The sequence below is a fragment of the Puma concolor genome, chromosome E4 (genome assembly GCF_028749965.1).
Source record: "Puma concolor isolate L17-30 chromosome E4, mPumCon1.1.hap2, whole genome shotgun sequence".
Taxonomy (NCBI): domain Eukaryota; kingdom Metazoa; phylum Chordata; class Mammalia; order Carnivora; family Felidae; genus Puma; species Puma concolor.
Window position 1 is genome coordinate 47746150 of NC_141683.1, and position 14903 is coordinate 47761052.

General features: G+C 36.6%; 1 protein-coding gene across 3 annotated transcripts in view; it reads left to right on the plus strand.

Annotated features, from left to right (window-relative positions):
- The window catches only part of HMCN1 (hemicentin 1), a 482690-nt gene that overhangs the window by 349785 nt on the left and 118002 nt on the right, over positions 1-14903 (plus strand). For all 3 annotated transcript variants that reach the window (XM_086694136.1, XM_086694137.1, XM_086694138.1), the window contains 4 exons: positions 6207-6398; positions 9504-9677; positions 11005-11118; positions 12202-12347. In XM_086694136.1, coding sequence (XP_086550262.1) covers positions 6207-6398; positions 9504-9677; positions 11005-11118; positions 12202-12347 — 626 coding nt within the window. The remainder of the gene's footprint in view (positions 1-6206; positions 6399-9503; positions 9678-11004; positions 11119-12201; positions 12348-14903) is intronic.

A 14903-nucleotide genomic window follows, 5' to 3' on the forward strand; every position in this document is an offset into this window, starting at 1 on the left:
GTTTTTATTTATCTTTTCAAAAAACCAGTTCTTAGTTTTCTTAATCTTTTCTATTGTTGTGCTATTCTCCATTTATTTCTGCTTTAGTCTTTATTATTTCCTTCCTTCTGCTAACTTTGGTCTTAGTTCTTTTTTTCCCCCTAGTTCCATGATGTGTATAGTTAGGTTGTTTGTTTGAGTTTTTTTTTATTTTTCTATGTATGAGTTTTTCAATATAAGCTTCTGTCTTAAAACTGCATTTGCTGCATACTAAAAATTTTGATATGTTGTGTTTCCATTTTCGTTTGTCCTAAGATACTTTTTCATTTCCCTTTTTGTTCTCTCTTTTATCCATTGGTTATTCTAAAGTGTACTGTTTAATTTCCATGTATTTGTGAATTTTCCAGCTTTCCTTCTGTTAATGGTTTGTACTTTTATACCATTGTGATAAGAAATGATACTCTGTATGATTTTTCTTTTTTTCTTTTGACTTGTTTTATTTTTTATTTTTTAAAATTTACATCCAAATTAGTTACCTTATAGTGCAACAATGATTTCAGGAGTAGATTCCTTAGTGCCCTTTACCCATTTAGCCCATCCGCCCTCCCACAACCCCTCCAGTAACCCTCAGTTTGTTCTCCATATTTACGAGTCTCTCTGTTTTGTCCCCCTCTCTGTTTTTATGTTATTTTTGTTTCCCTTCCCTTACGTTCCTCTGTTTTGTCTCTTAAAGTCCTCATATGAGTGAAGTCATATGATTTTTGCCTTTCTCTGACTGACTAATTTCACTTAGCATAATACCCTCCAGTTCCATCCACATAGTTGCAAATGGCAAGATTTCATTCTTTTTGATTGCCGAGTAATACTCCATTCTATATATATATATATATATATATATATATATATATATATACCACATCTTCTTTATCCATTCATCCATCGATGGACATTTGGGCTCTTTCCACACTTTGGCTATTGTTGATAGTGCTGCTATAAACATGGGGGTGCATGTGTCCCTTCAAAACAGCACACCTGGGGGCGCCTGGGTGGCGCAGTCGGTTAAGCATCCGACTTCAGCCAGGTCACGATCTCGCGGTCCGTGAGTTCGAGCCCCGCGTCGGGCTCTGGGCTGATGGCTCAGAGCCTGGAGCCTGTTTCCAATTCTGTGTCTCCCTCTCTCTCTGCCCCTCGCCCGTTCATGCTGTCTCTCTCTGTCCCAAAAATAAAAAAATAAAAACGTTGAAAAAAAAATTTAAAAAAAAAAAAAAAAAAAAAAAAAAACAGCATACCTGTATCCTGTGGATAAATGCCTAGTAGTGCAATTGCTGGGTCGTAGGATAGTTTTATTTTTAGTTTTTTGAGGAACCTCCATACTGTTCTCCAGAGTGGCTGCACCAGCTTGCACTGCTACCAACAATGCAAAAGAGATCCTCTTTCTCCACATCCTCGCCAACATCTGTTGTTGCCTGAGTTGTTAATATTAGCCATTCTGACAGGTGTCAGGTGGTATCTCATTGTGGTTTTGATTTGTATTTCCCTGATGATGAGTGATGTGGAGCATTTTTTCATGTGTCAGTTGGCCGTCTGGATGTCTTCTTTGGAGAAGTGTCTATTCATGCCTTTTGCCCATATCTTCACTGGATTATTTGTTTTTGGGTGCTGAGTTTGATAAGTTCTTTATAGATTTTGGCTACTAACCCTTTATCTGATATGTCGTTTCCAAATATCTTCTCCTATTCTGTCGGTTGCCTTTCAGTTTTGCTGATTGTTTCCTTCGCTGTGCAGAAGCTTTTTATTTTGACGAGGTCCCAGTAGTTCATTTTTGCTTTTGTTTCCCTTGCCTCCAGAGACGAGTTGAGTAAGAAGTTGCTGTGGCCAAGATCAAAGAGGTTTTTGCCTGCTTTCTCCTCGAGGATTTTGATGGCTTCCTGTCTTATATTGAGGTCTTTCATCCATTTTGAGTTTATTTTTGTGTCCGGTGTAAGAAAGTGGTCCAGGTTCATTCTTATGCATGTCGCTGTCCAGTTTTCCCAGCACCACTTGCTGAAGAGACCGTCTTTATTCCATTGGATATTCTTTCCTGCTTTGTCAAAGATTAGTTGGCCATACGTTTGTGGGTCCATTTCTGGGTTCTCTATTCTGTTCCATTGATCTGAGTGTCTGTTCTTGTGCCAGTACCATACTGTCTTGATGATTGCAGCTTTGTAGTATAGCTTGAAGTCTGGGATTGTGATGCCTCCTGCTTTGGTTTTCTTTTTCAAGATTGCTTTGGCTATTTGGGGTCTTTTCTGGTTCCATACAAATTTCAGGATTATTTGTTCTAGCTCTGTGAAGAATGCTCATGTTATTTTGATAGGAATTGTATCGAATATGTAGATTGCTTTGGGTAGTATTGACATTTTAACAATATTTGCTCTTCCTATCCAGGAGCATAGAATGTTTTTCCATTTTTTGGAAATGGAAATTATCCATTGGTTAATTTTGGTGTCGTCTTCAATTTCTTTCATAAGCTTTTTATAGTTTTCAGTGTATAGATTTTCCACATCTTTGGTTAGATTTATTCCTAGGTATTTTGTGGTTTTTAGTGCAATTGTAAATGGAATCGACTCCTTGATTTCTCTTTCTGTTGCTTTATTGTTGGTATATAGGAATGCAACCGATTTCTGTGCATTGATTTTATATCCTGCAACTTTGCTGAATTCATGAATCAGTTCTAGCAGGTTTTTCATGGAACCTTTTGGATTTTCCATATAGAGTATCATGTCATCTGCGAAGAGTGAAAGTTTAACCTCCTCCTAGCCGATTTGGATGCCTTTTATTTCTTTGTGTTGTCTGATTGATACTCTGTATGATTTTAATCATCTTAAATTTGTTAAGACTTGTTCTGTGGTCTAACATATAATATATTCTAATTAATGTACTATGTGTGCTGAAAATAATGTGTATTCTGCTATTGTTGGCTAGAATGTTCTGTATAATTCTGTTTGGTCTAGAGTGTTGTCCAAATCCTATTTGTTTTTTTGTTTTTTGTTTTGTAGTTGTTCTTGTTGTTTTATCGATTCTCTGTATGGATGATCTTTTCATTGTTGACAGTGGGTATTAAGTTCCCTAAATACTATTGTATTGCTGTTTATTTCTCTTTTTAGTTCTATTAGTATTTGTTTATATACTTAGTTGATCCAATATTGGGTGCACAAATATTTACATTTATTATATCTTCTTGAGGATTGATCCATTTATCATTTCATAATGATCTTCTTTGTCTCCCTTGTAGGCAACATATTACTAAATCTTGTTTTTTAATTCATTCAGTGATTCTCTGTTTCTTGATTGGAGAATTTAATCCATTTATGTTAAAGTAATTATTGATAAGTAAGGACTTACTATTGCCATTTGTTTTCTTATTATTTTGTAAACCCTTTATTCCTTGCTTCTTGCTGTCTTCTTTTGTGAGTTGATGGTTTTTTTGTAGCAGTAAGCTTTGACTCCTTTATCCTAATCTTTTGTAGAACTAGTATAGATTTTTCTTCACCATGAGACTTACATAAAATATCTTACATGTTTTTTTAGCCTAATAGCAACTTTAATTTGATAGTATACATAAACGTTACATTTTTACTTCTCTCCCCCTCACATTTTAGATTATTGATGTGGCAGTTTTTGTATTTTTTACATGTCCAAATTATTGCAGTTATGGTTATTTTAAATACATTACTTTTTAAGTTTTAATTTTTTTTTAACATTTATTTATTTTTTAGAGACAGAGAAAGACAGAGCATGAGCAGGGGAGGGGCAGAGAGAGAGGGAGACACAGAATCCAAAGCAGGCTCCAGGCTCCAAGGCATCAGCACAGAGCCTGATGCTGGGCTCAAACTCATGAACCGTAAAATCATGACCTGAGGTGAAGTCGGACACTTAACCGACTGAGCCACCCAGGCACCCCTACTTTTTAACTTTTAAACTAGAGTTGTAAGTGAATTACATACTACCATTACAATTGAAGAGACTATGACTTTGGCTGTATATTTACCATTACTGGTGAGTTTTGTTTCCACTTGAGAATGTCCTTAGCATTCTTGTAAGGCAGGTCTAGTGATAATGAACTCCCTCAGCTTTTGTTTGTTCAGGAAAATCTTTATCTTTCCTTTGCCAGCTATAGTATTCTTGGTTGACAGATTTTTTTTCTGTTAACATTTTGAATAAATTATCCTATTCTTTCTACGTTGGCATACAAAGTAGACCTTATTTTTTTTTAATTTTTAAATGTTTATTTATTTTTGAGAAAGAGGAAGACAGAGCACAAGCAGGGGAGGAGCAGAGAGTGAAGGAGACAAAGAATCCAAAGCAGGCTCCGGGTTCTGAGCTGTCAGCACAGAGCCCGATGCAGCTCAAACTCACAAACTGCCAGATCGTGACCTGAGCCAAAGTCAGGCACTTAACCAACTGAGCCACCCAGGCACCCCCAAAGTAGAACTTATTTTTTTTAAACCAGCCTAAAGTCTTATGGAAGTTCCTTAGTATGTGATATGCTTTTCTCTTGCTGCTTTCAAACTCTTTGTCTTTAACTTTTAAAAACATAATTATAATGTGTTTCAGTGTAGCCCTTTTCAAGTTCAACCCATTTGGGGTCCTTTGGGCCTCATCAATCTGGATGTCCATTTCTCTCCCCATGTCTGGGAACTTTTCAGCCATAATTGCTATAAATATACTTTTTGTCCTTTATCTCTGTCCTTCTTGGATTCCCATATGTATATATTGTTTCTGTTGATGGTATTCCATAAGTCTTATAGGCTTATGTTCTTTCTTTCTTTCATTCTTTCCTTTTCTGACTGGTTACTTAATGATCTATCTTATAGTTCACTAATTCTTTCTTCTTGGTTGAGTCTGGTATTGAAGCTCTCTCTTGAATTCTTTGGGTCAGTCACTATGTTATTCAGCTCAAGGAATTCTGTTTGTTTGTTTTTGATAGTTTCTATTTCTTTGTTCATGCACTGTTTTCTTAATTTTGTTTAGGGCCTGTGTTCTTGTGGTTCCCTAAACTTCTTTGAGAGGATTATTCTGAATTCTTGGTCAGACAGTCCATAGATCTCCATTCATTTAAAGTCATTATTAGAGTTTAATTAGTTTCCTTTGATAGTGTCTTTTTTTACCTGACTCCTTGCATTAGTATCTGCACATTTGAGTAAGGGGCCTCCTCTTCCAGACTTTATAGGTTTACTTTGGCAACAGTAATCATCCATCAGTCAACTCAGCTTGGTGTTCTGCATAGGTAATCTGGTAGTGTCCTTGCAGGTGGGGCTTGCTATTAGGGTCTCTATTTGGTTAAGGCCACACTGCTTGAGCTCTGACGTTAGTGGAGAGGGGTTACTGTTGGCTGGAAACAGTCAGATAGTACTACCCACATGATTTCTTGACTGAGTGCAGTAGGATAGTCTCTGTGGTTGCCTGAATGTTCTGGTTAGGCTTCCTAGTCAGGTAGGACTGGGTGCTGTAACTCAACAGTTGGGCAGGCCTGTAAATTTGCTTCCCCGTCTGGGTGGGGCTATAGAACAGGTTCCATGGTTGGTGTGGTCAAGCCTTCCAATTTTAATATATTATTCTAGCCCTTTTTCCTAAGTAAACTTGCTTTTATGGTTTTAAATTTTTTTTAATTATTTGAGAAACTTAAAAATTAATATTTAACATAAGTTTCATGTTAAAACAGAAAGATATTTCCCCATAGGCTATAAATATTACAGGACTAGTTACTATATATTTATATCCACCAATCTATATATTTATGCTAGAATCCTGGTATAAACTGAAAATATCTATTTATGAAATTGTTTAATTCAAGGCTTTTCCTTTTTTATAGCTTTCTGTCAAAAATATAAAAACTTAAAAAAATTTTAATGCATGTGAAAGTATTCGTGAAAAATAATTTTAATAAAAATGCATATCCCATTTTTTTAAAGTATGTTTTGCTATTTAAGGACAAAGACTAATTTGGAATGATTTCACTTATAGATCAAAACAATTTTCATTTGAAAATGGTTTGTGATACACAAGTTTAAAAAATTATAGCATGATTGTTATAAATTATGTTTACAAATTTAATTTAACATGAATGGCTAATGCATTGTTTTACAAATGTGATATTTAAATGTCAAATAGGTGAAAATGCTTTCAGTTATCATTTATAGGCATATAATTATTAGCCATCTCTCAGAAATGGCTTTTGGTTACAGGGAACCCAGTGCCAGAAATTACATGGCACAAAGATGGACAGCTCCTCCAGGAAGATGACACCTATCACGTTATGTCTGGTGGCCGCTTTCTTAAAATTACTAAGGCTCAAGTATCACACACTGGAAGATATGCATGTTTGGCTTCTAACACGGCTGGCGACAAGAGCAAAAGTTTCAGTCTTAATGTGTTGGGTAGGTACAATCAGTGCTTCAAATCTTGAAGAATCAAACATGAAGGTCTGCTGACTTACCTTCTTTTCTTTTTCTGCTTAATGTTTCTACCATAGAATTTCATTATTTAAGGAGGACTAGTGGTTGTGTACATTTGCTGTTTTTCTTTAATTCATTCATTCATTCATAGATTTATTCATCACATTAAAAATACCACCTATGTTCCAGGCACTGTGTTTTGTGCTAGGGACACAACTGTGGAAAAGACAGATGCTAAAAACATAGTGGTAAGAGATAAAACATATGCTGGTCAAAGAGAAATAGGTCAACAGTACAAGGGGCTCAATCTGATATATTTTATCCTTTCTTTATGAGACTCTGCCATTATTGATAATTGTCTATCTTATAGTCTTTGTGGACTAGGAATTATGAGAAACTATACATTCAAAGTTATGCTTATGTCTCAGGCATGACATTAAAATAGATTCTTAATTTCTGTTCATGTCTTGAAATTTAAAATACACCACCTAAATGTATTATATTTGATTACTTATATCAAAATACTTTTTATTGTACTAGAATCAACTGACCTACATTTGAGTATGCAAAGTTTTGCAATTTTTGTTTGTTTTTGTAGTTTTGCCTAGACTCTTTTGGGAAACATAGTCTCGTACATAGGAAACTCCCATACAGGATACTACCCTCTTGTAGCTTACAGCCTAATTAAGTAGAAGAGATATGTGTGCAAGAAAAATTAAATCAAAATAGTGGATAATGTATAAGTGTCAAATGAATAGTATATATAGATAATACATAAAAAATAAACTCCAAAATGTAGAACCCCTTTTACCTTGTAAAGGATTTAGCCCCAGCCCCTGACAGAGCATTGAATAACAGATACATGGATAAGTATGAATGGGAGTTCATGAGCCAGTTGCCTGTTAACGCACCTGTTCTTTCTCACACCCATAAGTGTATGAAAGGCAAATGTTCAGCCCTGGATTTCCTCTCCTGCAGTACATTCACTGCTTCTCTCAGAGCTTTAAGTTCCTGGTGCCTCCCTCCTTTTACCACTGATTCATTTCCCAATATAACTCATGTCCAAATTCTATACTGTGTCCTCTCTGGAAACCCAATTTAATATTCTCTCCAGTTCCTTGCTGTAACTGAAATCTGACTCTTCCCAAGAGACACTAGCTCCCTGGAGATTCTGTCCAATCTCCACTGTCTCCAAGTATCCCAAGTCATACTACCTGATTATGCCCTCCAATCCTCACTTCCTAGTTACTTACCAGTTTCTTGTCATTCTCCCTCATTCATTGAGAGCTAAGGGATCTGAATCAAAGACTTCTTTTCCACCATCTTCATAAAGATGAGGCTGTTTAGTGTGTACATTTCAACTTCCAGTCTACTCAGCCATAATTCAGTGTCCTTACCCCTTCTTTTCCCAGAGGATGAGGTATCTTCTTGTTCACAGTTACTGCCTACACGTATGCCTTTAACTCGGTATCTTCCACCTTACTTGATAAGTTAGCCATTCCCATCACCCACCTTACCTACAGCTTCACCTCCTACTGCCTCCATCACTTCATATTGTAACTATTCCGTGTCTACTGCTTGTCCCATTTTCCCCATGCCATGCTTCATGCTGTTGTGGCAAAGATTATCCTGTTGCTAGATCCAAAAAATATTTTTCAGTCCTTTCTTAATGTCTTAGACATTAGTTATCACTTTTTCCTTGGCAGTGTTCTTCCCTAGTTATCCTTGCACACTTTCTGTTGCTCCTTTTCTCTCTCTTTTATGGACTTTTACATAATCCATCTCTCAAAAATTAGGTCCCTTAGCATTTTGTCTTTCTTCACTGCTTATTTTACTCTAATATTGTCTTCAAATAATAAGCTGAATTCCTATGAGCTTATTTATCATCTCCTATAGACTGGTGTCTTTTTTTAAAAAAAAATTTAATGTTTATTTATTTTTGAGAGAGAGAGACAGAACTCAGTGGGGGAGGGATAGAGAGAGGGGGGAAACACAGAATCTGAAGCAGGCTCCAGGCTCTGAACTGTCAACACAGAGCTCGACTCAGAGCTTGAACTCACCACAAGATCATGACCTGAGCCAAAGTCAGATGCTTAACCTACTGAGCCACCCAGGCGCCCCAGACTGGTGTCTTTCTTAACCCATACCTGCAACCCAGATCTTTCTTCCAAGTTTGGATTTCTATATGCAATTACTTGTTGGACAAGTCTACCTGGAATCCTCATGGGCACTTAAAATTCAAGATATTCAGAACTGAACAAACTGTCTTCCCCTCCTAAATGAGGGGAAGACATCTTTCCATATTTTATATTTATGTTGCTTCACTGCAGTTTACCTATGTTCCCAAGCAAGAAAACTAGAAGTCATCTTTGATTCAGCTTAGTCACCAAATTCTGTCATCAAGGCACACCAGTTAACTTTCTAAATTTTTTTTTTAGTCACTCCTTCCTCTTTATGCCTCCCTTTCATTCAGTCTCTCATTATCTTTTACAGAACAAATGTACCTATCTCCATTATCCTTGCTTCCAACATTGATCCCCTTGAATCCATCTTCTATATATTCCCTTCTTGCTCCTCACTATGCTCCCAATATCCTCCTTCTTTCTACTAGTCTCCCTTCTTTCTCTTACTAACCACTACTAATCCTTGAAGACTCACTTTGAAATCTCCTTCAGGAGGGCTTCCCTGATGAGAGTCCTCATACCACATACTTGAGATTGGATTAAATGCAATGCTTCCAAGTATCCTGCAACAGAATTCCCATTCTTGCCTTACTACATTGCATTACGATTTCTTTTTGTGTGTCATCTCCATTATGCCATTTTGAAGTTCTCATTCTTTTCATGTAGAATAACAACAATAATCAATTATTTCTCTGTTAATAAATGGAATTACACAAATAAGTACAGTGAAATTTAGAAATTCACAAATAAAGGTCTACGGCCATACCACCCTGAACAAGCCCGAGGTTGTCTGATCTCGATAGCTAAGCAGGGTCGGGCCTGGATAGTACTTGGATGGGAGAAAATTCACAAATAAGGACATTTCTAAACATATTTCTTTCATCACATTTTAAATCTTTTTCAGTATCCCCTACAATTGCTGGTATTGACAGTGATGGTGGCCCTGAAGATGTCACCGTTATCCTTAACAGCCCCACATCTTTGGTCTGTGAAGCTTATTCATATCCTCCAGCCACCATCACCTGGTTTAAGGATGGAACACCTTTAGAATCCAACCGAAATATTCGTATTCTTCCAGGTAATTAGTTTACTTTAGATGCCCAAGATACACTTATGCCATCTGCTATTGTAGAAAAAGAATCATTGGTTAATTTTAATAAAAGTGATTATGACTTAGTTATGCTATTCTATTGCTATTTTAATTTTTAAATTATTTGTATATATCTTGTAACCTAAAGCAAAATTACTTTTTGAAAGGCCAGTAAAATATATAAATAAAGGGCAAATCAATAAATACCACGATGCTATTAATTGCTAAAATATAATGTGAAATACCAAAAAGAGTAGAAATTCACTTCTTGCTGAATTGAACTTTGAAAGAGAATTAGTATTTAGATTGAGAGAGTTTGTTTATTTCTCTTTAATACCTGCCAAAATGTATGAAAATACAAAGAATGGAAAAGTATTATCACTGGTTTTAAGAAATTTAGTTTTATGTGGAAGGGAGATAAGATGTATAAAAGTTAATTAACAACATGAATTCATGAATAATAATGGATTATGAATAGTCATGGAGATTGATAAATGAGTTAGTGACAGATTTTATAAAAATTTAAAAGATAGAATGGCCACTGTGGGCCAAAGTGGTCAGGAAATGCTTTGTTGCATTTGGAACTTGAACTAACCCTTAAGGAAAAATATAGAATTGTGTTGGTTGGAAATAAGAGATTTCAGATCCATCTGGATGACTAGTGTGGAAATGGTACAAAGTGAGAATGGCACATAGATATACGAAAGGCCTATCTATGCACAAGTAAAAATCTGTAGACTCCCCACCTCCCACTTGAGTGGAGGGGTGTGTGTGTGTGTGTGTGTGTGTGTGTGTGTGTGTGTGTGTGGCAGAGGGAGGTGGATAGGAGAAAAGGTCAGGAAGGAACATTGGGGTCATGTTTTGAATGCCTGGACTAGTGTTTTACCTTTATACTTTAGTCAATTGAGAACCAATGAAGATTTTTAAGGAGAATGGTACCATAATACAAACTGAGTTTTAGCAAGATCAGTCTCTACTGATAGGCCAAGTAGGTGAGAGGAAGATGACTAAAGCAGAAGACTATTTATGAAGAGAGTGAAACAAAGACCTTAGCCAGAGTGTGTACAGGGGCATGGGAGGGTCAGGATGAGCATGAGAGTCATTACCACAGAGGATCACCGAGGACTTACTGACTCCTCACCCACTATGCAGTGCCCATGTATATTATAGTTTGTCCTGTGTCACATGTCTATTACAGAATTGGCACATAGAAAAAGAAATATGTTAATAGTGAGAACTAAAACCCCTGATAGTTTATGCATATTCTGTTGCCACTGTGACTTCAGAGGTTCTTTGGTGTTCCATGATTTTTCAGGAGGTAGGACTCTGCAGATCCTAAATGCACAGGAGGACAATGCTGGAAGATACTCTTGTATAGCCACTAATGAAGCAGGAGAAATGATAAAGCACTATGAAGTGAAGGTCTACAGTAAGTCCTGAAAAAACACTACATTTCATATTTTCCTCAAGTTTTCTAACTTTTTCGATACTGTTTTTTATTATGGGTTCATAATTATTTATACTCATCATTAAAGCTTGTTGTCTGTGCAGTTTCCTTCATTAAGATGGAAGTTGAATTAACATTGTACCCATGACCTCAATTGCTTAAAGATGTGAAGAGCCCATTCAGTCTGCTCACTAACCTCTTGTTGGAGAACTTTTCAGTGGTACTTCCTTATGTTTCTGTTTTTCCTTCTGAAAACCCTCTGGGCTGAGTTATAGTACTTTCATACACAAAATTGTCATTTAAATACACACACACACACACGCACATGCACACACACATTCTAATCAATAGCTTAAGATGAGTTTATCAATGACTTTGGGCTGATCCACTATACTTTGACCTGTACATAAAAAGCAAATAAAATCCTGGGGCACCTGGGTGGCTCAGTCAGTTAAGCATCTGACTTTGGCTCAGGTCATGATCTCATGGTTTGTGAGTTCAAGCCTGCTTTAGGTTCTCTGTCTCCTTATCTCTCTGCTCCCTCCCCAGATTGGACTCTGTCTCTGTCTCTCAAAAACAAATAAACACTAAAAAAAAAAAAAAAAAAAAAAAAAAAAGACAGCAAATCCTACCATTAACAGGGCCTACATTTCAGGATTTTGGTTTTGTTTTTGTTTTTAAAAAGGAAGAGAATCTTTCTGATTGTCTTTTATTCTTTGAATCAGCTCCTTTAATGACTGACAAAATACATTTTATGGGTCATGCTTGGACTGTGTCTGGGGACCTGGAAAAATGAAAGTAATGGTTCTGTGAAGCAATGGTTCTAATTAGACTCATTGGCAGTATTCAAATGAAGGGAAAAAGATACTTTCCTTCACATTTCCTTCACGTCTGAACACTACCATTTCATAAGATGCGCTCTTGGGTCCATGGGGGAAGAAGAGCATAACAAATGCCTCAGTTATTTCCTTGTTTTCTTAAGAAATTGTCAGTGTGATTTCCATGATAGTCCATGTATATAAAAGAACCAGTGCTCACTCTAAGAATATTCATTTTTTAATGCAGTTCCACCCATCATCAATAAAGGGGACCTTCTGGGGCCAGGTCTTTCCCCTAAAGAAGTGAAGATCAAAGTAAACAATACGCTGACTTTGGAATGTGAAGCTTACGCGATTCCGTCTGCCTCTCTCAGCTGGTACAAGGATGGACAGGCCAGTCACACATTTTTTTTTCCTTTGCGAATAGTTTCTTAAAAACAAAAATGACCAATTAAGTTTAAAAAAAAAAAGGGAAAAAACAGGCACCAGTAACTCAGAGAATCAATGTCACCTTATAACCAGCACAATCCCATGCTCCCAGAATATAAAACTGTTAAGAAATTGAACCATTTCAACAATCTTAGCACTATTCCATCACAGGAAAGTTTGAAGGATTGTTTTTGTGGACATTAGCAGTCATCTATAAAACTCCAGCCGCTTTCCCACTGAGGAACAGTTTTTGTGTTCTGTGGCTTCACAGCATAAGCAAACTTTGTAGAGAAGAAACAGAACAGTGCTAAGCCAAATTAAAATGATATAACAAGGGTACTAAGTTTATTCAGAGTTTTCTCTGAAGACCTTTAATTCTTTTACAAAAGGTAACCTGTTTTACATTATAAGAGGAAGAAAAAGAGCTAACTGTGATGATTAAGTGCCCAATTCAGTTAACTAGGGGCAATGAGAAACTATAAATAATGACACTTCCTTCCATTATGTGATCTGACTTTCAGACTATACATCCTCATTTCTCATTCAACTTCTTTTCTTCCATGCATGTTTTAAAGATAAATGTGCTAGTGTTTTGACACCAAAATAGACTCTTTTTTTGGCTGTTGTTAACACTGTGCTTAATAGAGATGTGGCATAACTAAGCTGCTGTTTGTCCTGTTATACACATAATCAACCAAATGGTCAGTTAAATTCCAGCTGTAGAAGTTCAAGTCAGAGTTATGATTTAAGATGCAGACAGAGGGGCGCCTGGGTGGCGCAGTCGGTTAAGCGTCCGACTTCAGCCAGGTCACGATCTCGCGGTCCGTGGGTTCGAGCCCCGCGTCGGGCTCTGGGCTGATGGCTCAGAGCCTGGAGCCTGTTTCCGATTCTGTGTCTCCCTCTCTCTCTTCCCCTCCCCCGTTCATGCTCTGTCTCTCTCTGTCCCAAAAATAAATAAAAAATGTTAAAAAAAAAAAAAAAAGATGCAGACAGATATAGCTTTTTTTTTCAGATCACAGAGATTTTGCAATACTGGCAGCTAGAAAAAAAAATTGTCTCTTATAAAGTAAGCAGCTTCATCTGGAAGCCGTTGGAGAGGAAAAATATGGAATTCCCACCATGTTCTGTTTATAGTGTCTTTTCTGACTGCAAGTACACTTCATGGTACAATATCAATTCTAGATGAGTTTGCTTGGAAACAATTCCTTTCTCCTTTGAAATCTTATTATTTCGTTTTTAATTTTATCTAGAACCTTTTTATTTGTTTTAGTTACAACGCATGCACACACATACACACACAAACACATACCCACGTAAACATTGACTAAAGACTAGAATCGTGCCAGGAATGAGGCATTTTCGTTTCTTTAAATATCATAATGATGGTTAATTTACAGTTCCAAATCCAGACTCTGAAATTGATCCAGTTATGATGCTTTAGTTAAACTGCTAAATTTTTCAGGGTTTACCATTGGTTCTCTAAAATGTGTGCCCCCCAAAATACCAGTTTTTGTTTTCCATATCCTTTCTTCTTTCATTCTTCAGATAAGCAGCACTACTTCAGTAAAACAGCACTCTTGAGAAAATACACCAAACACATTGGTCATGTTAGCCACAATAAGTTTTAATAGAATCTTTGAGTTATTTATTCATGCCTTAAAGGGTTTTTTAGCATAGAAAATTTAAATTATATTATTTTTATTTAAGTGATATAATGTTAATAATGATTTAGTTCCCAAATTATTTATTGAGCACATACTATTTCCTGGGCATGATTTAGATTCAGGGGATACAGCTATGAAGGAAACAGACAAAAGTCTCTCCTCGTGTGAAGTTTGGGGAGACAAACACTAAATAAACAAACCAGTGCAGCATATAATGTGCCAGATGGGGTAAATGTTATGGAGAAAATTCAGTCAGGAAGAAGAATAGTAAATATGCTCTCTTATTTATGTAGGGAAGACCTCACTGATAAGGTGATATTTGAGCAGAAACTCAAAGAAAATGCAGGAAGCAGACATAAAATACCTGAGGGGAAGATATTCTAAAGTAGATAGAATAGCAAGGACAAACATCCTGAGGCATTTTGGCTGAAGTGCAGTGATCCATGGGAGCACAGCAGTTGTGAGCAAAAGATTAATGGGGAGACAGATCATACTGCCTTGTAGACCAGTTGGCCTTTATTCTGGTAGGAAGTTACTGGAAAATTTTGAACACAAGAGCAATATGATCTGACTTAAGGTTTTAAAAGGGTTACATTGGCTTATATTGAGAGAAGATAGAAAGAGTGGTCCAGAGGGGAGATGGTGATTACTTGGACAAAGCTGGTAGCAGGATGTGAGGGAAAACTGTAAAACAAAGATGAGTCCAAGATTTTGCATAAGATCAATAGGAGAGTGAGTTTAGATAGATAAGAGGTCCGAGGATTAAGCCTCAGGGACTCCAACATTTAGAGGTTGTGGGGCAGAGAGTGAAGTCCCCCAAAAGGTAGGAGGGGGGGAAAGTTTTTCAAAATGAACA